The 26269-nt window shown below is 51.8% G+C and overlaps 3 protein-coding genes and 1 long non-coding RNA gene across 18 annotated transcripts in view; 1 reads left to right on the top strand and 3 right to left on the bottom strand.

The window, feature by feature from the left end:
• LOC129475042 (zinc finger protein 674-like) overlaps positions 1–26269 on the bottom strand; it is a 981285-nt gene that overhangs the window by 192606 nt on the left and 762410 nt on the right.
• CDK16 (cyclin dependent kinase 16) lies at positions 1691–13568 on the bottom strand. 7 transcript variants are annotated; one of them, XM_063634438.1, is made up of 17 exons: positions 13046–13513; positions 9368–9449; positions 7935–8142; positions 7177–7310; positions 6952–7077; positions 6805–6861; positions 6593–6707; positions 5830–5924; positions 5669–5731; positions 5294–5417; positions 4995–5115; positions 4789–4886; positions 4598–4703; positions 4475–4517; positions 4230–4320; positions 3053–3130; positions 1691–2966 (listed from the first exon to the last, which is right to left on the bottom strand). In XM_063634438.1, the coding sequence occupies exons 1-17, from the start codon at positions 13096–13098 to the stop codon at positions 2929–2931; spliced, it is 1632 nt and encodes a 543-aa protein (XP_063490508.1). In that variant the 5' UTR covers positions 13099–13513; the 3' UTR covers positions 1691–2928. The 7 variants fall into 7 exon arrangements, with proteins under 7 accessions (XP_063490508.1, XP_055122875.1, XP_063490509.1 ...); XM_055266900.2 differs by lacking the exon at positions 9368–9449 and having other exon boundaries at positions 13046–13568; XM_063634439.1 differs by lacking the exon at positions 9368–9449 and having other exon boundaries at positions 4475–4538; positions 13046–13500.
• Positions 13030–26269, top strand: part of LOC134735963 (uncharacterized) — a 14460-nt gene continuing 1220 nt past the window's right edge. Inside the window, exons 1-2 of the long non-coding RNA XR_010119575.1 lie at positions 13030–13207; positions 14569–14697. This is a non-coding gene — a long non-coding RNA (uncharacterized lncRNA). The remainder of the gene's footprint in view (positions 13208–14568; positions 14698–26269) is intronic.
• Positions 16568–26269, bottom strand: part of UBA1 (ubiquitin like modifier activating enzyme 1) — a 24801-nt gene continuing 15099 nt past the window's right edge. For all 9 annotated transcript variants that reach the window (XM_055266871.2, XM_055266870.2, XM_063634389.1 and 6 more), the window contains 12 exons: positions 25635–25800; positions 25304–25500; positions 22015–22079; positions 21579–21774; positions 20785–20859; positions 20476–20665; positions 19187–19275; positions 18834–18926; positions 18515–18706; positions 17268–17369; positions 17059–17159; positions 16568–16902 (listed from right to left, as the gene is read on the bottom strand). In XM_055266871.2, coding sequence (XP_055122846.1) covers positions 16767–16902; positions 17059–17159; positions 17268–17369; positions 18515–18706; positions 18834–18926; positions 19187–19275; positions 20476–20665; positions 20785–20859; positions 21579–21774; positions 22015–22079; positions 25304–25500; positions 25635–25800 — 1602 coding nt within the window. In that variant the 3' untranslated portion in view covers positions 16568–16766. The remainder of the gene's footprint in view (positions 16903–17058; positions 17160–17267; positions 17370–18514; positions 18707–18833; positions 18927–19186; positions 19276–20475; positions 20666–20784; positions 20860–21578; positions 21775–22014; positions 22080–25303; positions 25501–25634; positions 25801–26269) is intronic.

The raw sequence follows: 26269 nt of genomic DNA, 5'->3' as shown, positions 1-26269 counted from the left end.
TGAGGAAAGGGAGCAGCCCTTCCACTTAAGGGTCCCCAAAGAAAGTGGCATTTGAATTGAGTCAGACACATGGCAGATAGCTACTCTTTAAGCCCAGTCGAATCTTGTCAGATTCTCTGAATTGATTCTCCCCATTGCCCCTCTGCAGACTCCCCCTCCCCATTTATCTGAGCAGCCAGGTAAATCCAAGAGACCTCTTTTCCCAGCCCTAGACCGTTTTTTTTTTCCCACCTTCCAGAGGCCAACCTCTGCCCACACCAGTGACTCTACCACTTCCCAGAGCAGTTGGGTGAATTCTAGACCTTTTAAATCCAGCCTGGCAATCCTGTCCCCCTTTGCAAGGCCCTCCTTTTCCCATCCTCCCTTGGTGCCAGAAGTGGCCATGTCATCTGATTCTAGCCAAGAAATGGCACAGGAAGTCTGCTGAGGAGCTTGTGGAAGTTCCAGCCGTTAAAAGAAAACAGACAGGTAAGAAAGGTGTTCTATCTTCCCTGCTTGCTTTTCCATCTCTGGGGACATGGCAGTCATCATGGCACCATGAGGCTGCAAGCTGAAACATCACTAAAGTGCTTAGAAAGACACAGTAGAGGCCGGGCTTGGTGGCTCACGCCTGTAATCCCAGCACTTTAGGAGGCTGAGGCAGGTGGATCACTTGAGGCCAGGAGTTCGAGACCAACCTGGTCAATATGGTGAAACCCCATCTTTACTAAAAATAAAAAATTAGCTGGGCGTGGTGGTGCACACCTGTAATCCCAGCTACTCGGGAGGCTGAGGCAGGAGAATTGCTTGAACCCAAGAGGCAAAGGTTGCAGTGAGCCAAGATTGTGCCACCACATTCCAGCCTGGGCGACAGAGACTGTCTCAAAAAACAAACACACACAGTAGAGTGATTAGTTCATGGGCCCCCACCACTGGGCTTTAGTAAATGGCCACTTAATTAGGGTTGCCATTACTTGCAGTATTTGCCTGGCCCTGCTCACCCCACCTCTTCTGCTTAGAAAACAATCCTTGGCTTTGCCCAAGATGGTAGGACTGGGGCTGGAACTCACAGGACAAAGAAAATAAGTTTCAATTTTCCTCATACCTAAGGGCAAATCCCAGGTTGTGTCATTGATCCCTGGCCTCTTGCAAACTCTCTCACCCACACCCATGGTTTCTGTTACTTCCTGGACACTAATAATTTAAATTTCCAGGTCCATCTATGGCCCCACTGCTTAATTTGATCCATGTATTAAAGGACTTATCTACCTACTCAGTGGTCCAAAATCTACCCTCTACCTTCCTGAATATTCCCTCCTCTTCATGGTTTCCTAGTCAGTTGGTCATACTGGGCCTTTGCCTCATCTTCCCATCTATGGTTCTATTGGGCCTTCCAGTGTCTTTCAAACATTGTCTCCTCCACTCCCCTGCCTCCACCCTCTTATCAGGCTTCCTCATATTCCTGGGCAAATCTAACTCCCCTTTCTGCTTCTCAGCCCATCAACACCATTCAGCCTGCCCTACCTGCTTCAACTCCATGTTCTACTGTTACATGTGCAATACCTTAGATGCCTTTTTCATAGTCGTGACGTGTCCCTGGCCCACTCTCAGTGTTTTCCTAGACAGTGGTGATGAGGTATGAATTCTCCAAGGTCCCAGTAATCACCCCAGCTCGGCCACCCTCCACCCCTACAGGGATTTGCAAGCAGGCTTTTCACTTTAGACTTTTTAATATTTCATACAGCGATTATGGTGCATTCAGGAACCCAACCCCCCAAACCCACTAGGAGGGCTCCCACCCCTGCCCTCCCACCCCATTTCAGGGCCCCAGGGCTTAGGGTGGAGGAAGGGGAGGTAACCACCCATCCAGGGACTGACCCTGGAAACTGTCCCTGCCCTGCCTCACCCTCCCCAGGAGATAGGGGGCAACACCTGGGCACAACCCCTCACACCCCCCTCCCCCAACCCTGCTTGTGCACATATGCACATTATGGCTCCTCGCTGAGCTGGTCAGTTCCTGGCAGGGTCCCTTACCCAACAGCACCGAGTGGGATGGGAGCAAGGGGGCTGGGCTGGGGAGACCCTGAGAAGGAAGGAGGCCCCAGCTACGGGACTGCAGGAGAGAAAGAGTGGGGCCCCCCACCTTGTCCATTTCCCAGAGTCTCTGGTAGTCCCCAGATCCCCCTGCAGCTGGGGATGGCGGGCGGGGGTAGGAAGGCGAGTGGCCGTGGCATGCTTTCCCATAGCCAATCCCAGGGTCTGGTGATGATCAGGGTTCCAAACAGGGGCTGTGTCCCTGTCTCTGAAAGGCTGGGAGCAGGGCTTCATTGCACAAAATACTGTGGGAGGGCCACACGCAGGGGGTGGGGCCCAGCCAGTCTGTATACAGAGATATTGCATTTTAAAAAAATGAAAATCTCATTTAAAATAATTAAAAAAAAGAAAAAAACAATGAATGAAATGAAACAAAAAAAGGCCCACACAATATGAGGCAGGTGGGGCAGGCAGGAAAGCAGGCAGAGGATACCTCAGACTCAAGGCATTGTCACCATCTTGTCTGAGTCGAGATCCCCAGCCTGGGCTAGCCCTGGACCCCTGGCTGGCCGTGGGGTAGTGGTCCTGGGGACTGGTATGATGGGGGGTAGGCCTGGCCTCAGTGTGGGAGGCTGGCATGGCCATGCTGTCCACTGGCAACTACCAAGACAGAGACAGACAGACAGACCAAGTGAAGGAGTGATGAGAGCTTTGTTAGCACCCAGCAGACAGGCCAATGGGTGGGTTGACAGGCCAATGGTGGGGTGTTTGGGCAGGCAGCAAGGGACAAGTGGGCAGGTGAACATGGCTCAGGCAGGTAGGCAGAGAGTAAGCAGGGAAGATATAGTTGGGGGCTGCCCTGTGAGGGGTGTGGCATCCCTCCAGCCGCTGCCTGCTGGGGCCTCGGTCTGTGGCTTAGAACTCGGTGTCCACCACGCGGAAAGCTGGCCTGCCTGTGGGGGAAAGCAGAGCAGATGGCTGTTGGTGGGTAAGCAGGTAGGTGGGTGGGGCAGGGAGGAAGACAAGGGGCTATACCTACCTGAGTCAGGCATCGACGAAGACCGAAGGCTGGCCTCCTTTTGTAGCTGAATCTCCTTTAGTGCAAATATGGAAGTAGCTACAGATGGGGGAGACATAGAAGTGGGGGATGACCCATGAGGTCATCTAGGACCAGCCCCATATGACCCCATTGGAAGAATTAGAAAAAGCTGCCCCTTCTCTGAGAGGCTTGACCTTCATCTGTCAAACAATTCCATACACAAACCAGCTACAACCAGGGAAGATGAAATATGGACCATTACATGACACAAAGAAATCATCATTAATTTTGTCAAGTGAATTATGGTATTGCAGTTACCACCTGTTAAGTCTAGGTGATGGGTGGTGTTTGGGGTTTGCTTTATATATTAATCCAGTGGGGAGATAGGGAAAGTGAGCAAATGTTTTCTGTAGGTTTGATAATAATATTGTTGTTTTAAAAAAATCTTTTATAGGTATATGCTGAAATTATTTAAGGATAAATGCTATGATGTCTGGGATTGGATGTGACTCAAAATAATCAGAGAGAATATAGATAAAACCAGATTGACCACGAATTGATGACTCACTGGAGTACTTAGGGACTCATCATATTATTTTGACTAATATATAAATACATATATTTGAAAATATCCATATTAAAAAGTTTTTAAAAGCCAGATATAAAAAGCAAACGTCGCATGTGATTCTATTTCTATAAAGTACAAGGACAGAAAAAACTTATCCTTGCTGTTAGAGGTCAAAACAGTGGTCACCCTTTGGGAAGGGGCTGGGAATAACTGAAGGAGATGCAAGGGAGCTCAGGGTGGAGAGCTTTTAACATTCTGTTTCTTGACTTTTGTGCTAGTTACAAGGATGTGTTTCATTTATGAAAATTCATTGTATAGTATACTTACGATTTGTGCATTTTTTAGTGCATGTAAGGAAACGTCTACTTTAAAAAAAGTAAAGTGCTATTGCATATATTTTTATGTATGTTTTAAATTTTTCATGAAAGGTAAAAGGAACTGAAAACTAAAAAATGTTTTCATAACAAATACAACCCATCACACATGTGAACAAGATGTCCCCCCACGTAGAGGTGGCATAGCCAGAATCCTACACAACCCGCCAGCTGGCCCCAGCAGTCCTGTTTCCCAGTCCCCACACTGGCCGGTCCATTCCCCAGCTCCACTCACTGTCAGGAAGTTTGTGGATCCGCTCCCCCAGACTGAAGAAGAATGGATGTTTCATGGCATCCTCTGCGGAGATCCGATTTCGACCCTCAAACTGAGTGGGGGTGGGGGGAGGGGGATAGTATTGATATCTTCAACAAGTAGGTCTCTCTGCCCACCTCAGACCCTGCCCCTGGTTTGAGGGGGGCGTCCCTGTTTCCCCACACCTGGAATCCCATACTCCCAAGGCTGACCCAAGGTGGTCTCACCTGCAACAGCTTGGTAAGGAGGTCGGCCCCGTCGCTATCAAGTCTGCCACAAGGACAAAGAGACCTGATTTAAAATGAGTTTGGACACTCTGGCCCCTAATGCCACCCACCCACCAGCCTCACCGGGGTGCGTGGCTCAAAAGGGCCTCGGCTCGGTACTTGGGGTAGTTGTATGTCTTGAACTCCTCGTTGGACAGGATGCCTGGCCACGTCTCCTCAGTTGGGGTTCCTAGTAGGGAAGAGGAGTTAACCCCAAACATTTCACAGGTCCTCCCTGTGTGTCTCCACAGCGCCTAGGGCCCATGCCTCCTCACCTAAGATGCGGAAGATGAAGTGTAGCTGTTCCTCCACCGTGGAGCCCGGAAAGAGGGGACGGCCTGTGGCCATCTCATAGAAGATGCAGCCCACACCCCTGGGCAGGGAGGGCACAGTGAATAGAGAGGCAGCTGGCTGGGTGGCTGTTGTGACCAAGCCACCCCCTTTCCCACATGGCCCCTGCCACACTTCCACCTGTCCTTACCACATGTCAATCTGAGTGGAGTAGTCCGTGGACCCGAGCAGGATGTCAGGGGGCCGGTACCACAGTGTCACCACCTCATTGGAGTATGTCTTTGTTGGGATTGACTTGGCTCGGGCCAGGCCTGGAAATCAGAAAGGACAGCTAGAATGAGGGGGTCATGGGCAAAGTCTGGGGGAGAGTGCAGTTGAGACTGAGGGTGTCCTAGGCAAAATCTGGCAAGGCTGAAGGGAAGTGAGACTAAGTGGTCATGGGAAAGTAGGAGGCTGGGGAGCCAATAAGAAAGGGGAGGCCAGTGGTACCAAAGTCAGCCAGCTTGAGCTCTCCCCTCTCGTTGATGAGCAGGTTCTGGGGCTTGAGGTCTCGGTGTAGCACCTTCTGCCGGTGGCAGTAGGCCAGGCCACGGAGCAGCTGGAACAGGAACAGCTGGGGACCCAGGAATGGCAGGCAGAGGTCAAAGACTATCCACTAGCCCGACCCCCAGCAGGCACTGCTCCCCTCCCAAACACAGACACCAGGCCCAGAGCCTTGTCACACAGAAGAGGACAGGGTCCCAGTGCCCTCCAAGGGCTCCTAGCAAAAAAAGCCAAAGGGAAAAGTCCGTTTCTGGGAGATTTGTGGGTTGGAGTGGGTGAGTGGGGGCCCCCTTGTGCCCCTGCTTCCTGCCCCACACCCACTTTCACGTTGTGCATGTTGATGATGTTCCCACAGTCATCCAGGTACTGCTTCAGGTCCTTGTCCTGAGGAAAGAAAAGGTGGTACAGGAATGAGGGTTACTTCCTATGGCTCCTGGCTTTCTCCTCACCTCACCCTGGGACCCACTGCCACTCAACCTTACCAGGTACTCAAAGACAAGGGTGAGGGACTTCTCCGTGTGGATAATGTCATGTAGCGTAACGATGTTGGCGTGTTTGAGGTCCTTGAGCAGGGACACTGCAGGAAGCATGGGAGTGGGACGGGGAAGAGTCAGGGTCCTACCCTCAAAACAGAGGTGAGGACAAGGACTAGAAAGGGACAAGCCCAGGTTTTCTTTCTTTCTCCAGACAGTTCAGGGTAATGCCTCGGAGCCACCAGCTCTAACCCACCTCATGCCAGAAGGAAGTTGTTTCTCCATGTTGCAGATGTGGAAAATAAGACTCAGAGGAGAGTATGGAGCAAGAACCTGGGATTGCAGCCCCAGGCTCATGTGACACTAGATTTTCACAACCTGTTTTTGGTTTCTGGGAAGGGGCCTGGCTCCAATCCTCAGTACATAGGCCTGCAGCATCGTGTGAAATCGAATTTGCACACTAAATTTCAGTGCAATTCAAATTCATTCCATGTGATATTCCGACTAGAAATTGTTACAGTAAATAAACTGGTGAGCACTTTCAGGGGTGTTCTCAGAACCAAACCCTGGTTTGCAATTCATCTACCTTTTATCCAAATGGGAACAGATTCCTGGTTACCCTGATTATTACCTGGATATGTGGGTGACAGGCATTCCCATGAAAGCCAGAGTGTTTTAGGGGGTCTTAGAACCAGTCTTTGTTCTCAATATGGAGTGTGTGTGCCAGGGGTGGGTTGGGGAAGCCTGGGGCAGATGGGATGGGGGTGTGTACCTTCCCGGATGGCGGTGCAGGGTGCCCCCTCTTCATGTTCCAGTCTGATCTCCTTGAGTGCCACAAGGTTGTCTGTGAGCTTGCTTTTGCCTTTGTAGACGGTGGCATAGGTACCCTGGAATATGAGGAAGTGTGACAGGAGAGGTGCTATGAGATTCCAGGAGTTCCCACTGACCTTCATCCCCACCATGGGCCTCCTAGCTGCCTCTCACCTCGCCCAGCTTGTCCAGCTTAATGTAGGTCTCCAGTTTCCCAAAGCCAATCTCAGACTGTGGGACAAATGAGGCAGGTTGAAGCAGGCTCAGGAGAAGGGTCTGGGAGAGGAGAAAAAGGAGAGGACAGGAACAGAAGGTGCTTACTAGGCTGACACGACGGAGGCGGCGGCTGAGGGGCTTGTCAAAGATGGGGCTATTGAGGGTCAGCTTCTCCAGGTAGCCCTCAGGCAGCCGGATGTCAGCTGGTAGCGATAGGCGCTTGTTGATGTCCTAGCAGGTAAGGCGAGAGAGAAACAGGATCATAAGCTCCACCTCCCCAGGTCCAACCCCTTTTTCCAGCTCCTCCACCATCCAGATGGGGTCAAGCACCTCAGTGGAGATCTTGCGTGGGGGATGGTTGCGCATACGCACTCTCACTGGAGACTGCACCTCATCCGAGGACGTGGCTGAAGCCTGGTCACTCTCCCCATCAGACCCCATCTTCAAGTCCTCGTGCACAATCTCTGGTGGCAGGGAGAGGGGTAGGGCAGGCCAGGTGGGGTCAGGAACCACAGGACACCCCATCCCCCACGAAACATATTTCATCATCACACATGTGTGCACATGGCCCCCAGAGGAAACCTGGAGTCCCTCGGGGAGAGGGTGATGTACCTGACCCCAGGGAAGCTCAGGTACATCTAGGACAGGTTGAACTGGGGGGTGGGGAGGCAAAAGTCACCTAGTGGAACCCTTCCTTCCAAGGGCAAGCTGAGCTCAGAGCCGGCAGCTAGGTGGTGGCAGGGGAAGCCAAGGGTCCTGGGAAGGCAGGCCCAGGGCAGGCAGGTACCAGAGGCCTGAGGAGGCCATCATAGAGGGCAGAAGGGCAGAGGGAGCCTTGGGGCAGCTGTGACAGGCAAGGCACCCTCTGTCCCCCCCACGGGGCCTGGGCAGAAAGGCAAGAAGAGGAGCGCAGATGGACAGATAGACAGACGGTGTTGAGAGAAGATGGGAGGGAAGGGGGAGAAGAGAGCACATGGGGGGCAGAGAAAGGGCAGAAAATTGAGAGGAAAATGAGGAATGTGACCAGGAGGCAACACCTGGGAAGCAGCCTGGGGTCATATGGGAGAGGGGGTAGCCAGTGGACCCACCTGGTGCAGAGCTGAGTGGGCCCCGTGCAGAACGAAGTTCCCCAGGAGCAGCACGTGTGGGGGCCTCTCCAGGGTCACTGCCGCCACCACCACCACTCTCATCCAGGCCTATCTGCTCAGGGGCACCATTGGTCTTGTCTATGCCTCGGCCACCTCGGAGTGTCATTGACAGCTGCCGTTTGATCTTCTTCATCCGATCCATGGCGATCTGAGCAAGGGACAAGGATGGAAATGGGTCCCATATTAGCATTTGCTTGATCACCATGGGTTCCCTAAAGCCCACAGCCTAGTAGGGGGCACTGACATGAACTTGTCAGTGCTCACTCAACCACTATGGACCCCAAGCCACTCAGGAGTTCTGGTAACCCAGCATGGATGGGGATCTTTGTCAGTACCTGCCCACCCACACAGCCAGCCCCACTGGGACCCTGCTCCTATGTGACCCACCTGAGTTCTCAGATTTAGGTGGCTGATTGAGGGCAAGGGCCCAAACGATGGATTGTTGGGATCTAGGGGAAAAGCCCCACTGCAGGAGCAGAAGGCTCCATAGCAGATCTTCTCAGGTGCAGCTGCAGTGATGGGCCCAGCCATGGGTCTGCCAGGGCGTGTGCCCAGAATTGAAGGATGGGTGACATGGCCTCGAGCACGCCCATAGAGTGGCATAGTTCCCCTAGCACCACCCTCGAAGGCCAAGGCAGACTATTCCCTGTGGCCACAGGGACCCTTCTCCTGACTTCTCTAGCACTCATCGTCATGACAACCACTGCATCATCCCATTCATCTACCCAGGTTGCGGGGGGGTGGGGGGGGGGCGGGGGTGGGGGGAGGGAGTGTGTGTCAGGGTGTCCTGCCCAGACCCAACCACTGGGTGGGACTGTGTGGAGGGGGGGTCTCAATGTACACCAGCTCTTCTCAGGGCTGCCAGAAAGGTTTGATCAGGTTAGGACCCCTAGGGTCCAATCTAGACTTTTACAAGCCCAGTCACATTTCTCCTCTACTCAAGAATGTACTATATTTCTCATCACCCCAAATACACGCCCCAGTCCTCAATGTGGCCCACAGGTCTTTCTTTACCTCATTTGCCCCTATTACCTCTCACCCACCACCCCCCACCACCCTCCCCCCGCCATCATTCCTAGTTGCTGTTCTGCAACCATACCCAGTAGAGTCCCACCTCGGGGCCTTTACACTGGCTGTTCCTGGTACCTGGAACACCCTTCCCCTAAATTTCGAAATGGCTCACTCCCCTCTCCCTTTGGGCCGTTGCTCAAAGGTCAACTTTTTCATGAGGCCTCTGTGAATAACCCTATTTAAAATCTCAACCATCCCGAGCTCCCTCACCTTGCCAGTTATCCCCCCAGCACTCATTACCTCCTCAGAAATGACACCACCTACTTATTGGTTTCTTTAGTCTTTACTGTCTATCTCCTCACCGCCACAACTAGAAGATCAGCTCCGCCAGGGTAGATTTCTGTGTTTAGGTCACGGCTATATCCTGAGGACCTGGAATAGTGACTGACACAGAGTAGATGCTCAAAAAGTGCTTATGGCAGAAATAAGTGAATCAGGGGGCTGAGGGCCTAGGACCAACCTCTGCTGAGGTGATGAGTCCCTGCTATTCATTGAACAAACCTAAACAAGGTAGCCCAGGGATGCTGGCATCGACAGGAAGATGACCTAGATGGATTGCTGAAGGGAATGGGGCCACCAAAAGGCTTAGGCCAGCCGTCTTCTGCTTCCTCTTGGGCTCTGGGCCAGCAAGGAGGGGGAAAGACCTGACCCAGGAACCATCTGGACTCACAGCAGGGCCTAAGATGGCCCTGGGCCCAAGGGAAGTAGAGCTAGATAAGAGGTCGAGGATGAGACTGGGGCTGGATTTGAGGAGAGAAATGGGTCATCTGCTACCTTGAAATCAGGTGCTTACCCCAGCAGTTCTCACCCCAACCTGGCTGAACTCACTATCCCCAGGAGGGGTAGGGGCCACCCTAGCAGAAAGACCTCAGATACAGGATGAGGTCCATCCATGGAGAACCCAGGATAACCACAAAACATCCTGACCTGGGAGGCTGAATACTGGGCCTAAGGCGAGGAAGGTAAAGCATGGCCAGCTCCCAAAGACAGCCTTGTGTCCCCATATGGCACAGATACCCAGTTGCTTTTCATGTTGTTACAGGAAGTAGGGGAGGGGGTGGGGGAGACTGGAAGTAGGGCTGAATGGAGGATGGGAAGGAAGCCAGGAGGAGCCATGGGTCCACGACCTCTAACTGGAAACCCCAAGGGCTGGACATGCTCTGGAGTTCAGTTTTTTGGGATTTTAGGAAGATGGGGTGTCAAATCTGTGTATCACATAACACTCCCAGAAAGGGGGATGGGGGACTCAGACAAGCCCCTGTGAACAGAGATAACTGAACATTTATACGCAAGGAAACTTTTAAATATTTCAGTTGACTGAGCTTTTTAGATTTCAAAAAAGTGAAGGGAGCAAGAAACTGGACATAAAAACTTACCCCAAAAAGGGCACATGTCCTGCCTGACCCTTCCTGATCCCCAAAGACATACACCCATCCTCAGACTACTCTCATACTCAAGGATACTCCCCACACCGACCACTAAGGACTCAGTCATCACACCCTATGTCCTGATCCCCATTAATACACGCTAGACCCTCAAGAAGGCCTCACTACATCTTACCTGCTATTATCTCATATACCCATCAGCATTCAAAGCCCTAACACATAACATACCACCCTGAACTCTGTCAGCACACACTCAGCCTCCTCTAAGTAACTCTTGCCACCACATTCTTGGGCCCCTCACCTGGCCTAGCTGCTTGTTACCTTCTCCATAGCACTGACTCCCCTCATTAACATATTGTTCCCCCTACATGATTCTGACCTCTATTAACATGCACTTGGGGTACTCTATAGCTGACCCACATTAGTACTCACTGGACCTTCTTCATGCTGCTCTGAATGCTATTAACATAAAGTGAACATTACAGATAGATCTCTAACCAGTGTTACCCGCACTCAGGCCCCTTCACAGCTATGACCATCCTTAACACACATTCCAGTCCTTCCACTGTCCTGTCCCCTCTGTCAGCACAAACTGAGTCTTCACTCAGGTCTGATTTCTATTAGCACACACCGGGCCTCACACAGTCCTGCCTCCCCATTAGTGCACCCTGAACCCTTACTCAGCCCTATTCCCCAGGGACACACAAACACACTGTTCTACCATGGCCTGACCCTCATTAGTGCACACAGGTCTCATTCAGCCCTGACTCCCATTAGCGCACACTTCAGCCCTCCCTAGCTGTAATCCACTTTAGCACACCGAGATCATCATACATTTCTGTCCTCTATTGCTCTCTGCTCCGACCCCTCCACAGATATAATCCTTGTTGGTTCACACTTGGATCCCTTCATGAAAGCCCTGATCCCCCTTATTACACACTAGATCCCCTCCGCAGCCCTACCCCCAAGTAGCACCCCCTGGAACCTCAACATACTCGGGTCCTCCGTGGACACAAGGGCACAATCTTCGCAAGGTTCTGATGCTTATTAGCATATTCCAGACTTCACACAGCTGACTCTTGCAATGGCACACACCGAAGTGCCTCTATGTCTCTAAACCCACATTAGCAACCACCAGTACTTCTTATATTACCTTGCTCCTTCCTAGTGTGCCCTCGAGACTCACATTCCCTGTGTCCACGGACACACTACTCACACCTCACATCACCTTGACCCTTCGTCCACTAAGCCTCTGACAGTGCTAAGACACTTCCTTCCCCACCACCCCTTCCCGGGCCCAGGCAGACACAATTCTCATCTCCCTTAGGCCAGGCTCAGGTGTTCCACAGTCCTTCCTCCATTAGATACTCTCAGGTCCTTCCTCCACTCTGCCCTCATTAGCATATACTGGGCCCCAAACTACCTAGACCTTCGAGGCCACAGGCATACACCCTCTACAGCCATGACCCCCACTGGCGCACACGCCACACTCGAGTCCTTCAGCTACCTGCCCTCCACAAGCACACACTGCATTCTCACACACTGCAGGCCCCACGGACAGACACGCAGTATTAACACCATCCCGGGCCTCATCGCCAGGCCTCAGAGCCCTGACCCCACCAGCAGACGTTCTGGTACCTGTGCCACCCTGTCCCCCATGAATACACACCGGGCCTCTCTGCGGACATAATCCCTATGAGCATGTCTTAGAACTTCCTCGACACCCTACCTCCCGTTATACACCCTTGGGTCCCTCACCCGCTCCGCACCCCGCCATCCTTCCACAAGCACACACGGGGCCTTGAACCTTACACGACTTATTGGCGTGAGGCTTACTGCCACATGCTCCGACCCCCATTAGCAACCCCTCCCCAAGTCTTTCACCCCATTGTCACCCATTTCCACACCCTTTGGTCCTTTGATTCCCCCTGCTCCCCATTAGCACCCACAGCACTACCCAACCCCAGCTCCCAGGACGGGCCCAGGGCGGGGCCAAGGTCAGGGAGGCCCCAAATGACCCCCGCCCCGGTGCATTCTGGGAAATTCGCCGGGGGTGGGGGCACCTGCCAGCCCCGCAGCCCAGACCCCTGGGCACCGCCCGAGGTGGGTTCTGAAGGAGGAGGGGCAGCCTCCACGCCTCGGGGACGCGCTCACCGGTGGGGGCGCGCGAGCAACCTCAGAGCCGCGGGGCCGGCGCGGCGGCGCCTGGGGCGGCGGCCCGGGATGAGGCCGCGCGACCTCCTTCTCCTCCTGTTCGCCGCAGGCGCCCGTCCCAGTAGTCTTCAGCCATGGTTGCTGGGCCCGGGCCGCCGCCGGCTGAGGAGGAGGAGGCGGCGGCGGCGGCGGTGGCTGAGGCGGAGGCGGCGTCCCGCTCAGCCGGCCATGAGCTTGGCCGCTGCGGGCGATGCCCCCGGACTCGTTGGCGCCGGCTCGAATCCGAGTGCTCACGGCGGCTCGCGGCTCAGAGCCGGCTGATCGCGGAGTGGCGGCGGATCCCAGGGCCGAACAGCGAACGGCCCAACCGCCGCGCGCGCCGCGCTCCGCGCATGCGCACGCAGGCGCTCGGAAGGGTGAAGTGGAAAGGAGGGGACTCACCTCGGACTGCATGTACCAAAGGACCCGTCCGCAGCGGGAGGGGACGCGGCCATCGCGAGCCCACAGGAGGATGCGGCGCCAAGCCGGAGACGGCACCAGGGAGAACTGTGGAGGCTGTTTAGTACTCAGTTCCCATCTTGGCAGAAGTTTGCTAGCGCCTAGGTGAGCAGCAGCCAGTAACCTGGCGCGTCAATCACCACTGGCTCCCCCTACTCGGTCTCACTTGGTACATCCCCATGGTGGCAAACGGGACTTTTGCAAGGAGGAAAAAGACAAATGAAGCCCTCAGTTCTAGTCCCTTGAGGTGCTTGGGGAGGAAGGCATTTTAAAGGTTCGCGAGATGACTTTTCGAGGAGAGGCAGCTTGAAAAGTTATTGGCCTTTACCACCTTAGCTAGGACAGCCTATCCCCGCCCAACTGCCCCCTCCACCGCTACCTCATTCCCGTAGTGAACGTGTGCAGCCCCGCCCTTTGAGGTTGTCGCCCAGCCAATCGGATTTGCTCTCTGTGGCGAAGCCGAGCAAGAATAAAGGGCGTGGCTGACTGAAGAGGCGTGATTTCGCTCTCTACCCGACTCCGCACGCCTCTGCCCAGGTTTCATAGGTTTTCACCATCGGCGGGGGTGGGGTCTCCTTTTTGTTCTGAGCTCTTCCTTCGCTATAGGCCGAATATTCCGCAAGGTGATTGGTCATAATTGCGCTCAATCGGGTCTCGTCCCGCCTTTAGCCCGCCTTCCGTCTCATACAGCGGGCCTCCCGGGGTGGAACCCAGGCTGAGAAAAGAGGAAAGAGGCGGATCCTTAGAGGCGCAGGAGCCGCTACTGCGCATGCTTGGAACTTCGAGCGGGGCGGAGCCTCCTTTCTGCCTCACACGAGTATTTGCATAGGCGCCATGCGTTGGATTTTCCTGCCACCTCTCTTGCCGGCACAGCCCCGCCCGTGCCTCCCCTCACTCTGCGGGTTTTTTGTTTTGTTTTGATGTCAGTCAACATAAGTAGAACACTCCGCGGTTTTATTTCCATTTTATTTATTGGGCGCATGTTGTGTGCCAAGCACTACCAGGCCGACCTAATCCCTCACTTCCTTCTGCCTGGAGAACCACACTATCCCCAAGTCCAGCTCAAAGGTCTGCAACCTCCAGCAGGCCTTCTGGCACATCCTTACACTACCCTGTTCCAAGGCAGCCTCCCCGCCACTTCCGGGCTTCCCTTTATGGCAGCCTTGATCACACCAGTTAGGATTTTCAGTAAGGTTTATATTAGTGAGATTTCCCGGGCCATGATGGGAGTGGAAATACTTGACAAAGACAAAAGTCCTCGCCTTGGCCTAGAACAGGTCCATCACTTCTCTGACCTCATCTCTTCCTCTTCTTCCCCTGACTCACTGCCACCATACTAGCGCTCTTTCTGTTTCTGAGTGAAACGGGCACAATCCAGCCTCAGGGGTTTTGCATTTGCTGTGGTTCCCTTTGCCTGGAATGCTCCTGACCCACATCCACGTGCCTCATTCTCTCACTTCTTCCAGGTGCTTGCTTCAAAGTCATCTCCATGAAGCCTTTCCTATTTAAAAATTCCTACCTGCACTGCCATCATTCCAGATCCCCAGATCGGGCTCTATTCCTCGCTTTTTGAAGAGCACTGATCAACTTCTAAGGTACAATTTACTTACTGTGTTTATAATCTATTCTGGGTCTCAACCTAGCAGAACATAAACCCCAAGAGGACAGGGATCTTTATCCACTGCTGTCTCACGTGCCTAGAAAGTGACTGGCACACAGCACACAAAAAATGTTTGTTGAATGCCTGCCAGAGCAGGCCAAGAAAATAAAATGATCAGAACGAGGTGGGCAAATAGTTCCAGGCAGTGACAAGAGAAATCTTTGTCCCACCCTATCCTTTGTGGCTGCTAGGTGCAGGGGGCTCGGTACAATGACGCAATCCCCGCCTGCTAAGCCCTGATCTCCCATCTGGCTGGTGTTACAATGGTAGACAAACCGCAGAAGTAAAATGGAATGAGGTGGAGGGGGAACAACTAAGATGCAACCAGGATTCATGCGTGACTCAAAAGCTTGTTTTGATGGAGAAGGGCATCAGGTACAAATAAGGTGTCAAGGAGATCCAGGAGTTGTGGTGGGGAAGAAATGGGGCCGTAATGGGGGAGGTGCAGTGAACAAGGTGTCTATAGAGTATCTGCAAAGGAGCTGGCATACTGGAGAAAGAAGACAACAGTTGTGTTCAAGCCTCAGCTGCTGTAGTGGTGTGGCCAGTGGACTGCAGTGTGGAGTGTCTAGGGTACTCTAGAGCAAAAATGGGAAAGTTCCTGTGGTGGGAAAAACTTTCCACTTGACAGTATCACCACTAGATACCAAAGGGAAAACGCCTCTGTCCTCAATGTCCTAGTGGGGAAGAAGAAACTGTGGAAGGATGAGGTCACCCAAGCAGAGCAGGCCAAGAAAATAAAATGATCAGAAGGAGGTGGGCAAGGGCATATACTGTGCCCAGGACCAGGAACTACTGGCCCAGGAGGCAGCAGATGTGGGCAGAGGCTGTGATGGGAATCAAGCCAGTTCAGAACAGGTTGAGCTATTCCTTACACTCAGGTTTGAGTAGAAGAGTGAGGGATCTTGTTTCTAAGTAAGGTAGATAAATTATTGTCTGGTTAGTTGAGGGACAGAAGTATGAACGGACTCCTCAGGCACCAGGAGCCAGTACAATAGAAGAAAGCAAAGATGTAGCAGTGGCCAGACTGGTGCTTTCAATTGTCTGGAGCACTCAGCCAAGACCAAGGACAGAGCACGGTAACTCTGCAGTCCTGGTGGGGCTGGTGTTGGGCCTCCTGCTACCTGCTCTAAGCGATGAACACCCCTCAGTCCCCACAGCCAGCTGTCTTCTCCAAAGTAGAAGGCTGAAGATCCTCAAAGGGAATACAGGCAGACCTGGGGCTGGGGCGGCAGCAGGGAGGGGGGCAGCGTAAGGCAAGCAAGGGGCTTTTCCTCTACAGATGTTCTCAACTATTTCCATAAAAATCGCAAAGTATGCCTGCAGGCACTGGCATTCGGCAGAGCTGTTTGGGACACCCTTGCAGCAAGGAAATTGAACTAAGAGCAGCACAGGCATTCCTGGTGCTGGGAACCATGACCACAAAAGGCTGCCCAGGCAGGGTCTGAGTGCTTTGAGCCAGGTGGGAGGGGATCTGCCCTAAGGACATAAGGCATGCTGGCCATGCCCTAGCAGCCTGGTCACCATAACTTTCCTCTTCACAGAGCAGGGAGTTAGGACATGAAGAAGGTGAGAATTGAACCCAACTCAAATTAATAGTCACATGGACCCAAGTACCTGCTCACTATGGCCTCACTGGTGCCTCCATCTCTTCCTAGGCAGAGAGGGCAGGAAGAGGTGGCAATTACATTTTCTTTGTCCAGAAAACTGGCAGGTGTGGTGGGGTTGAGCCCTCTGAGTTACCATCTGAACCAGACAGCTCCAGCAAGTCCTTTCCTTCCCTGGAACCAGCAGGGCAGGCGATGTGGGAGTTATTAATTCTTTATTAGGATTCAGGTTTCAAACAACGTAGAAGGCAGTGGCAAGAGGGGTTCAGGTAGGGGGATGATGAGGGAACACCAGATTTGGCTAGTTGGGCCACTGCCAGAAGCCAAATGGGAACCCTGGGCTGGAAGGGGTGTGGAGAGGGGTGGACAAGGGGCCGGCCTAGAGGAGCAGACGGGGTCAGCGGATGGTGTATCGGACATAGGGAACCTCGACATCCTCGCCGCTCTCGTCGTTACAGCACAGCTCAAGCACCAGCGCTCGCACGTGGCGGCCCAGCTTTCGCTTCGACACACGGCTCACAATCTCTGTCATCCTGGGGATAGGGGGATGGGAGTATAGGGTCAGGAGGGCAGAAAGCAAGAGAGGACGGGCAGGTAGGTGGGGGCAGTGAACTGGAGTGGGACAGCTGGATGTTGAGGCTCCCCAACCCATACAGGGCCTCCCCTAGCCTAGCCAGTGTCCAACTCACGGCTGATCCAACCGTTCCTTGAGCTTGGCAGCTGGCATGAAGAAGGAATAGAGCATGGACACGCCCTGGGACAGCATGGTGATCTCTAATTTGTGCTCTGTCTGGAGAGGGAGGGGGAACAGCAGGGTCATGGAGGTGGACAGGCCAGTAAGTCACCTTGCACACCTCGTCCCCCGAGGTGGGGTGAGAGAGTGAGGGAGGGGCCTTACCTTAAAATAGTCGAGGAACTGTTTGAGGGTCATCTCCTCACCATTAGGCTGCAGCCCTTGTACCTCAAAGCGATCCCACAATGTCCACTCTTGGTTATAGTACTGCAAGACAAAGAAGGGAGTGTAAGATGGAGACCATCCCAGAGGGTCCAGCCCTCATCTATCTCCATCCCCCTCACCTCCATGCAGACGGGTTCAGTCAGATCACAACCCTCTTTTGTTCAAAATCCTCTTGTGGCTCCTATCTCACCCTAAAGCAATGAAATTCTGTTTTCTTCTCATCTCCCACCCTCCTCAATCTCACACTCACTCTAGGGACTTTGAATTCCTCCAACTTGCCAGGCACACCCCTATCTTGGTACCCTTTCAAGAACTGGTCCCTCTGCCTGGAATGTGTCCCCACTCGCCACCAAGCCTGCACGGTTTGTCCCCTCACATCCTCCAAGTCTGATCTCAAATGTCATCTTTTCAGCAAGGCCTTTTCTGACCATCCCACACAAAATCTCAAACACATCCCCTCGTCCCCTGGTATTCTCAAGTCCTCTTTATCTTTTTTTTTTTTGAGATGGAGTCTCGCTCTGTCACCCAGGCTGGAGCGCAATGGTGCCATCCTGGCTCACTGCAACCTCCGCCTCCCGGGTTCAAGTGATTCTCCTGCCTCAGCCTCCCGAGTAGCTGGGATTACAGGTGCCTACCATCACGCCCGGCTAATTTTTTGTATTTTTAGTACAGACAGGGTTTCATCACGTTGGCCAGGCTGGTCTCGAACTCCTGACTTCAGGTGATCCATGTGCCTCGGCCTCTCAAAGTGCTGGGATTACAGGCATGAGCCACCGCACCCGGCCTCTTTTTATCCTTTTTTTGATTCCAAAATCATTTAATAGGTTATTTATATAATCTACTTGAGGAACATAACTTAGAAGAGTACCTGCACACAAAAGGTGCTCAATAAATAATTTGAATGAATTCATGAATGAAGCAAGCAAAGCACTTAAGTGTAGGAAGCGTCCAATAAATTTTGGCTGCCAATTACTGTGTAGTTACTAATAATCTCCCAGGGCACAATTCAAATATCCCATCTTTTCGCATGTACTCAATGTGATTAATGAATAAATGAAAAAGGATGCACAAAAAGGGTAGGTACACAGACAGAAACCCTCACCTGGTGACAGGGTATGACGTGAATTAGAACCAGATCTACACAGATAACACACCACCCAAACCCTGCTTCTGATGCAGGCCCCCACCTGGTGACGTGGTGCGGCAAGGGGTTCAGAGAAACCGAAGAAAGGCAGGGCCAAGTTGAGGAAACCATTCTTGTAGGAGTCAAGCTGTTGGTGCCCCTGCACAACCTTGTACAGCTCCAGACACACAAGGCCAACCACGGCTGCTGTGGTCGTGGCAATGGCTGGGATGATCTTCCCTGCAATCAGCTTGCTCTGAGAGACAGGAAGGGACAAAAGACGGTGGTAGTTAAGTACAAGAGCCTCAGGGTCTACAGAGGGGCTAAGTGTGGGTAACTCAAACCTGGAGGAGGGCGGAACATCAGGTCTAGATTCCCCTCACCTTGTGCCGGTCTGCAGGAGGAATGTCATAGTTTTCTGCCCGGAGGTTGGATGCAGCCACGATGAAATCCATATGAAAGTTGCTGTCATCATCCTGTTATGAGTGGGGAGGGTGTGAAGGCAGTGGGGAGAGGATCAGATAAAGAAGATGTGTATCCTCCACTGCAACTGCCTGCTGGACTCTCCCAGATCACAAAGGGATGGCTGGGAACACCTACTCATTCAGAGCCACGTGACAGGCCCACAATCTGATGCCCACAAAGGCCCGGGGCTGGCTCCAGATAACTCCTGTTTTCTCTAGCCTGTCTATGCTTTGCCCATCTTCCTTCCCTGTCCTGAGCCCCCACCCCGTACCTTCTCAAAGTCAATGGGGTACATCTTGAATCCAGGGAGCTTGTCTGGGCTGGGCAGAGTGGCTTTAAGCTCCTCCAGACGACTGTCATCTGCATGAAGAAAGGGACACTGTCAGCCCTTTAGATCCCAGGCTAAGGTCTGAGGTGGAAATGGGAGCCCAGGGTGGGGCAAAAGGTATTCAGGTAGAAAAAGGATTTGGAAAGGAGAGACATCCTAGGAGAGAAAAGGGGCACGGAGGAAAGGTAGAGCGGAGCAGAATACAAACCTGAAAAACACAGAGAAAGAGCTGAGACTATCAAGAGCGATCTCTCTAGAGACACTAAGGAATGGAAATGAAAATGTTAGGAGAAAGTGGAGATGGAGAAATCAAGATGGGAGACGTAAAGATCTTGGGAAGAATGATGTAGAGCGAGATGGGGGGAACACAGAGGATACGGGGAGGAAAAGGGGAGTAAAAAAGATATATGGAGGGGAAGTTGGGGGGAATATACAGATGTGGACATAGAGGAAAGATATGGGGGGAGATGGAGAAGATATAAAAGGGGGAGAGTGGGAGTATATACAGAGGGCGAGGCAGGTGGGAGGAGAAAGATGGAGGAAATATCTGAAGGTGATGAGAGATATGGAAGGAAAGATTGGAAGACATACATAAAGGAACATGAAGGAGTAGACATTTCAGAAGGAAGATGGGGACCATGGAAGGGGAAATGGGAGGAGATCTATGGAGAGGAAAATGGGGGAGATATAAGGAAGGTAAATGTAGGGAGCGTTACAGAGCTACAGAAGCATTATATACAGAAGGGAGGGGTGATGAAAAAATATGCAGATGGGGTGGGGTGGGGGGTGTCAGTAAACCGCAGCCCCAAACTATGGAGGGTGAAGATGCACAGAGAAACATGGGGGTAGATGTACAGATGGGGGCGGATCTGGAAGAAGACAAGGCAGGAAGGTATCAAGGGAGAGAGACCACTGGTAGAGATCATATCTCCTAGATGAACAGATCAAGAAGAAACAGAAGAAAGAACAAAACTAAGGGAAATACACAGAGCAAGAGTAAAACAGCAAGTTCTCCTGAGGGCCAGATAGTGGGAAGGAGGAGGAGGGAGGGAGATAATTTGCCCCAACCTACCCTCTTCATGTCAAAGGGAGGCTCAAAGGAAGGTGTGGGTAAACCTCAGGCCTGGGGTCACAGAGCAGAGCAGAACCAGGGGTACAGGACTGGTGGGGAGGCTGGACTAGGCCGGGGACATGTGGGGGTGACTCCTGGCCAACTGGCCAAACACCCTCACCAACAGAGGCATTGGCGCTCTGCAGCTCCTGGTCAGAAACATGGATCTTGACGCCAGACTTGGGGGTGAATTCGGGGACCTGCACAGACTGCAGGAGTGTGGCCACAGCAGCTCGGTCCTGAGAGCCTGTCAGCCCGTAGGTCTGGGCAAACAGGTTGGCAGCAGCCATCACATAGTCCAGATGCAGGGGCTAGGAGAAGGCAGGGCAGGGAAGGGTGAGCACATCAGCCCTCGAGTGGGGAGCTGCCACCTCCTTCCCACCTATTCACCTTCCACCTGACCCCAGAAGACCCTAGAGAGGAGACTTACGTTGTTGACATCAAAGGTGAGCGGGTGTGGACAGCGTTTGGGCCCAGACCAGAACGGGGCTCCCGAGCTTGTGAGCTAGGGGATGGAGAGATTTTTCAGAACAGGACCTGAGAGTGAAGGCCTGACAATCTTCACACTTCACTTCACCTAGGCCCCAGAGCTGCCCCCAATTCACTATCTTGGGTTGGGCACTCGATGGGGACTGGAGCCAATCACAAAATACCCCAACTGTAGGGTCCCACAGGTTGAACCAGAGATCTGGCTGAGAGAACAATTACCAGTCCCTGGGTAGTCATTTTGTGCTAGATAGCCCATCATTTAACAAACTCTCATGGATTACCAGGCATTGTACTAACTTCATATTAATAAATACCAGTTAATCCTCCCCAAACCCCCCATGAGATAGATCACTATTATTTCTACTTCACAGACGAGGAAACTGAGGTACAGAGAGAAGTTACCTGATTTGCCTAAGTTCAAGTAGAGTTTGGATTTGAACCCATATTGATTCCTGTGCTCTTAACTCCAGAATTTCTCCCCCATAATCCCTACAGCCCTGACTGGGAATCAAGGATGACGCAGCCCACACCACAGTCAAGGGAAACAGTAACCAAGCCTCTTTGCTCAAAGGAACTAGGGTGAGGAAAAAGCAGGTCAGGGTCAATCACTCTTCTCAGATCCCCACGCCTCAGGGCACCTGCCACAGCTGGACTCCGCAGTGAGAGGACCCACACTGCAGGCTCCCATTTCAGGGAAACACATTCTGCCAAATGGACCCAACAACTGGGCATTACCTGGTCAGGAGGGAAGTTGTGCAGCAGCTGCCGGATGTTGTTCGAGTACTGGGTGTGCCAGTGGTGGCAGGCCCAGGTCACGCAGTCAGCCCAGGTCTGTGGTCGCTGCAGCACCAGGCTGCGCTGCACAGCCTCCAGCACCTCCAAGGGCTGGGTGCCTGCCAGCCGCAGTGTTCGCTCCACAAACTTGGGGTCTCTATCAGGAATCGAAGAGGACAGAGGACAGGATTACATGTGAGCCTCAGGAGTAGGTTCCAGAGCAATCTTACTTTCTGCATGGAAAACTAGTCCCGACCCCAAACAACATGAGGCCCAAACAGCCACTCATTCATGTGAAAAGTGTGCCTGGTGCCAAGTGTTACTGTGATGAGGAAAGTAGGCGGGATGCCTTGGCTGGTGGACAAGGACAGGGCGAGAGGGCACTCGAGTTACTCACGTGAGGTACTGGTTGACATTTTCTGCTGGCTGCTTGAAGAGGCCTTCAAACTCATCCCGAGCCCACTGCAGACAGAGCAAACAGATTACATGTGGCCACAGTTGACAAAATGGGTTTCCACAGGCATTATTAGAAGGACCATCAGTGAATAAACCAAGTACAAAGAGCACAGCTACTCTGGAAGCAGGGAAGCTCTCCAGCCTTCCCCATTCCCCCATCTCAATTGAAAAACCAGGCCAGGCGCAGTAGCTAACACCTGTAATCCCAGCACTTTGGGAGGCTAAGGTGGATGGATCACCTGAGGTCAAGGGTTCAAGACCAGCCTGACCAACATGGTGAAACCCCATCTCTACTAAAAATACAAAAATTAGCTGGGCGCGGTGGCGAATCTCTTGAACCCGGGAGGCGGAGGTTGCAGTGAGCCAAGATCATGCCATTGCACTCCAGCCTGGGTGACAGAGCAAGACTCTGTCTCAAAAAAAAAAAAAAAAAACAAAAAAAACAAAACAAAACAAAAAAAAAACAAAAAAAAAAAACACCAATGAACTTGATTTGGGCACTGGTTACAATAGTGCTGTGTGTGTGGAAAACTGTTTTGTTTTGTTGTTTGAGACAAAGTCTCACTCTGTCACCCAAGCTGGAGTGGAGCGATGCAATCAGGGCTCACAGCAGCCTTGACCTCCCAGGTTGAAACGATCCTCCCACTTCAGCCTCCCCAGTAGCTGGGACCACAGGCACATGCCACCACACCCGGCTAATTTTTAAGATTTGTTGTAGAGACAGGGTCTTGCTATGTTGCCCAGGCTGGTCTTGAACTCCTGGGCTCAAACCTCACTCCTTGGCCTCCTGAGTGCTGAGATTATAGGTGTCAGCCGCCATGCTCAGCCTAAAAATGTATTAAGATCTGAGAGCCAGGCGAGGTGGCTCACGCCTGTATTCCCACAACTTTGGAAGGCTGAGGCAGGAGAATCGCTTGAACCTGGGAGGCGGAGGTTGCAGTGAGCCAAGACCGCGCCACTGCACTCCAACCTGGACGACATGAGCAAAACTCCACCTCAAAAAAAAAAATCTGTGTACCTTATTCTAGATATGTTATGCCTCCATAAAAAATAAAAACTTCAATTAAGTATATCTTACCACAGTTTTTTAAAAAAGAAAAAACTCAGACCAAACCAAAAATAATCCCTATCCAGGCCCTGAGGACTTGGCACAAAACAAGACAGAGGCCGGACACAGAGGCTTACACATGTAATCCCAGCACTTTTGGAGGCTGAGGCAGGTGGATCACTTGAGCCCAGGAGTTTACAACCAGCCTGGTCAACGTAACGGGCACGCGTGCGTGCGCACACACACACACACACACACACACACGTGGATCACTTGAGCCCAGGAGTTTACAACCAGCCTGGTCAACGTTAACAGGTGCGCGCACGCACACACACACACATACACGTGTACACACAGACACTTCCCAGGAGTTGAAGGTTGCAGTGAGCTATGGTTGTGCCAATACACTTCAGCCTGAGTGGCAGAATGAGACTTGTCTCAAAAAATAAAATAGCAAACAAGACAGAGGTTCTGGCCTCTGAGAATTCCTAGGACAGTTCGCAGTCATGAGCGAGGTGGTTTGGAGTGTACAGATGTTAGAAATTCAGGTTCAGATTCCAGCTATGCCACGTATTACCTAGTTTTGTGACTTCAGGCACACAGGATAACATCTTCACCTCTGCGCCTTGTCTCTAAAACAGGTGTTACAACAGTGATACCTACTTCATGGAGTTGCTAGGAAGAAATGAGCAAATACATATATATTTAAAGCTTGGTTAAAACAGTGCCAGGCACACAGTAAATGCCAAGTGGTTCACAATAGTCCTGTCAGGTAGATGCTGTCATTCCCATTTTACAGAACAGGAATCTGAGGCACAGAGAGGTTAAGTTCAAGGTTACACATGACCTAGTAAGACTGTGGTGGGTGCATAAATACAAACATACCCACTCTGGAACTGCAGTGTCAGAAGGGAGAAAGTGACAGATGGAACTGGTTTTTTTTTTTCCTCTTCCCTATTTTGTTCCCACCCTCATACTCCTACTATTCTAAATGGTTTGGCCTCAAACACTGCACTAAGAATTATTCTGACAGCAAGCACAATGGTAATTCCTAGGTTCTATTTCTTGGCCCAGGTGGTAGTCACCTGTGTGTTCACTTTGTAAAACTTCAGCTAGATCAAGCTTGTCTAACCTGTGGCCCATATGCAGCCCAGGATGACTTTGAATGCTGCCCAACACAAATTTGTAAATTTTCTTAAGACATTATGAGATTTATGCACGGACCTTTTTTTCTTTTATTTTTTCAGCTCATCAGCTATCGTTAGTATTAGTATATTTTATGTGTGGCCTGAGACAATTCTTCTTCCAATGTGGCCCAGGGAAGCCAAATGACTGGACACCCCTGAGCTAGATAATATATGCACTGTTCTGTAGATACATGCACCATACACACAGAATCATCCTGACAAACCAGCTGTTAAACTCATTTTGAGTAACAGCTGGGGAAAACCTGAATATGGACCATTAGAGACAAATAAATAACTGGAAGAGATGGTAAGAATGATTGTTAATTTTGTTGAGCATGAAAATGATGTTTCTGTTAAAACTAGTTCTCAATTGGGAGTGATGTGGCACCCCTGGGGACATCTGGCAATGTCTGGAGACATTTTTAGATGTCATGATGGAGGGAGAGTGCTATTGGCATCTAGTGGGCAGAAGTCAGGAATGCTGAGAAACATCCTACAGTGTACACGGCATCCCCTCTCCCATGACAAATAAATAACCAGCCCCAAATGTCAGCAGTGCTGAAGCTAAGAAACCCTGTTCTACAGCAACATATCCTCACTTGGCAGAGGCACTGAAATAGTAGGGAGTAAAGGGTTGTGATGTCTGTTACACATTTAAGCACAAAGAAGAAAAATCTACATAAATCTAAGAAAATGTGGCAAAACATTAAGAATTGTTAAATTTAGGTGAGGAATGGTATTTGAGTATTCATCATAATATTCTTAATATTTGTCTATGTGTTGAAAAAAAATCAAAATAAAAGTGAAAAAAGAATGAGTCATTCTAGAAACCTAGGCTGCCTGGTGGGAAGTGAGGGAGGGAGGTTTGGAGAAAAGGCACATCTTACACTTAGGCATGCAACATCTAAAGGCAAGGCAAGGCAAGGGCCTGGGGGCGAAGAGGCAGCAGCCTGGCCAGATGCCTGGCCTCTTTCCCTTCCCCCACAGCTTATCACCTGCAGGGTGTGCTCGATGGCATTAGGGAAGTTCTTCAGGGTACAGATGGGGATGGACTTCTCAGGTGGGTCCTGGCTGGAACTGTACGACTCTGTCAGGAAGGGGATCACCACCTGCACATTGCCTTTGGTGCCCAGTGTGCCTGACTCCAGCAGTGGCTTCCGGTAGTAGACACAGCGGCGGTCCATGTACATGCCTGTGGGGAGGACAAAGCAAGAGCCGGGAAAGGAACATCAGGAGAGGACAGAAAGACAGACACCCCTCTCGGTATATACACACCGAAACACACACAACTTTGCCCTTGACCACCTCACCCGCCTCCAAACTCACGGGCATCCACGTTGTCCAGGGCATTGGCCACGCCATCTAGGTTTTGGAAAAAATCGTCATCATAGATGCGCTCCGTGTCAGGACCCACACGGTTCTGGTGGCTTGTCACCCGGATATGTGGATTCATTTGGCGCACAGCTGCAGCAGCTGTGTCAGACTTTAACTTCTAAAGGGTTAAGAAAGTGCAGTTCCAGGGTAGGGATGGGGGAACAGAGCTCACTTATTTGTGCATTCACCCAAAAAACATCTTTATTTTTTTTGAGACAGGGTCTCTCTACATCACACAGGCTGTAGATCACGGCTCACTGCAGCCTCAACTTCCCAGGCTCCGGCGATCCTCCCACCTCAGCCTCCCGAGTAGTTGGGACCACAGGTGTGTGCCACCATGCATGGCTAATTCTTGTATTTTTGGTAGAGACAGGGTTTTGTCATGCTGCCCAGGCTGGTCTTGAACTCCTGAGCTCAAAGACCTCGGCCCCACAAAGAGCTGGGATTACAGGCATGAGCCACCGCACCTGGCCCAAACATCTATAAAGGGCTGTCTGCCTGAGACTGATTTACTTAATGCTGGGGAAGACCCAGGCCCTGAGTTAGGAGGCTAGCAGGAGAGACGGTCTGTGACAATGCCACATGGC

The sequence above is a fragment of the Symphalangus syndactylus genome, chromosome X, assembly GCF_028878055.3.
Source record: "Symphalangus syndactylus isolate Jambi chromosome X, NHGRI_mSymSyn1-v2.1_pri, whole genome shotgun sequence".
Taxonomy (NCBI): Eukaryota; Metazoa; Chordata; class Mammalia; order Primates; family Hylobatidae; genus Symphalangus; species Symphalangus syndactylus.
This window is presented reverse-complemented; position numbering and strand designations above follow the sequence as displayed.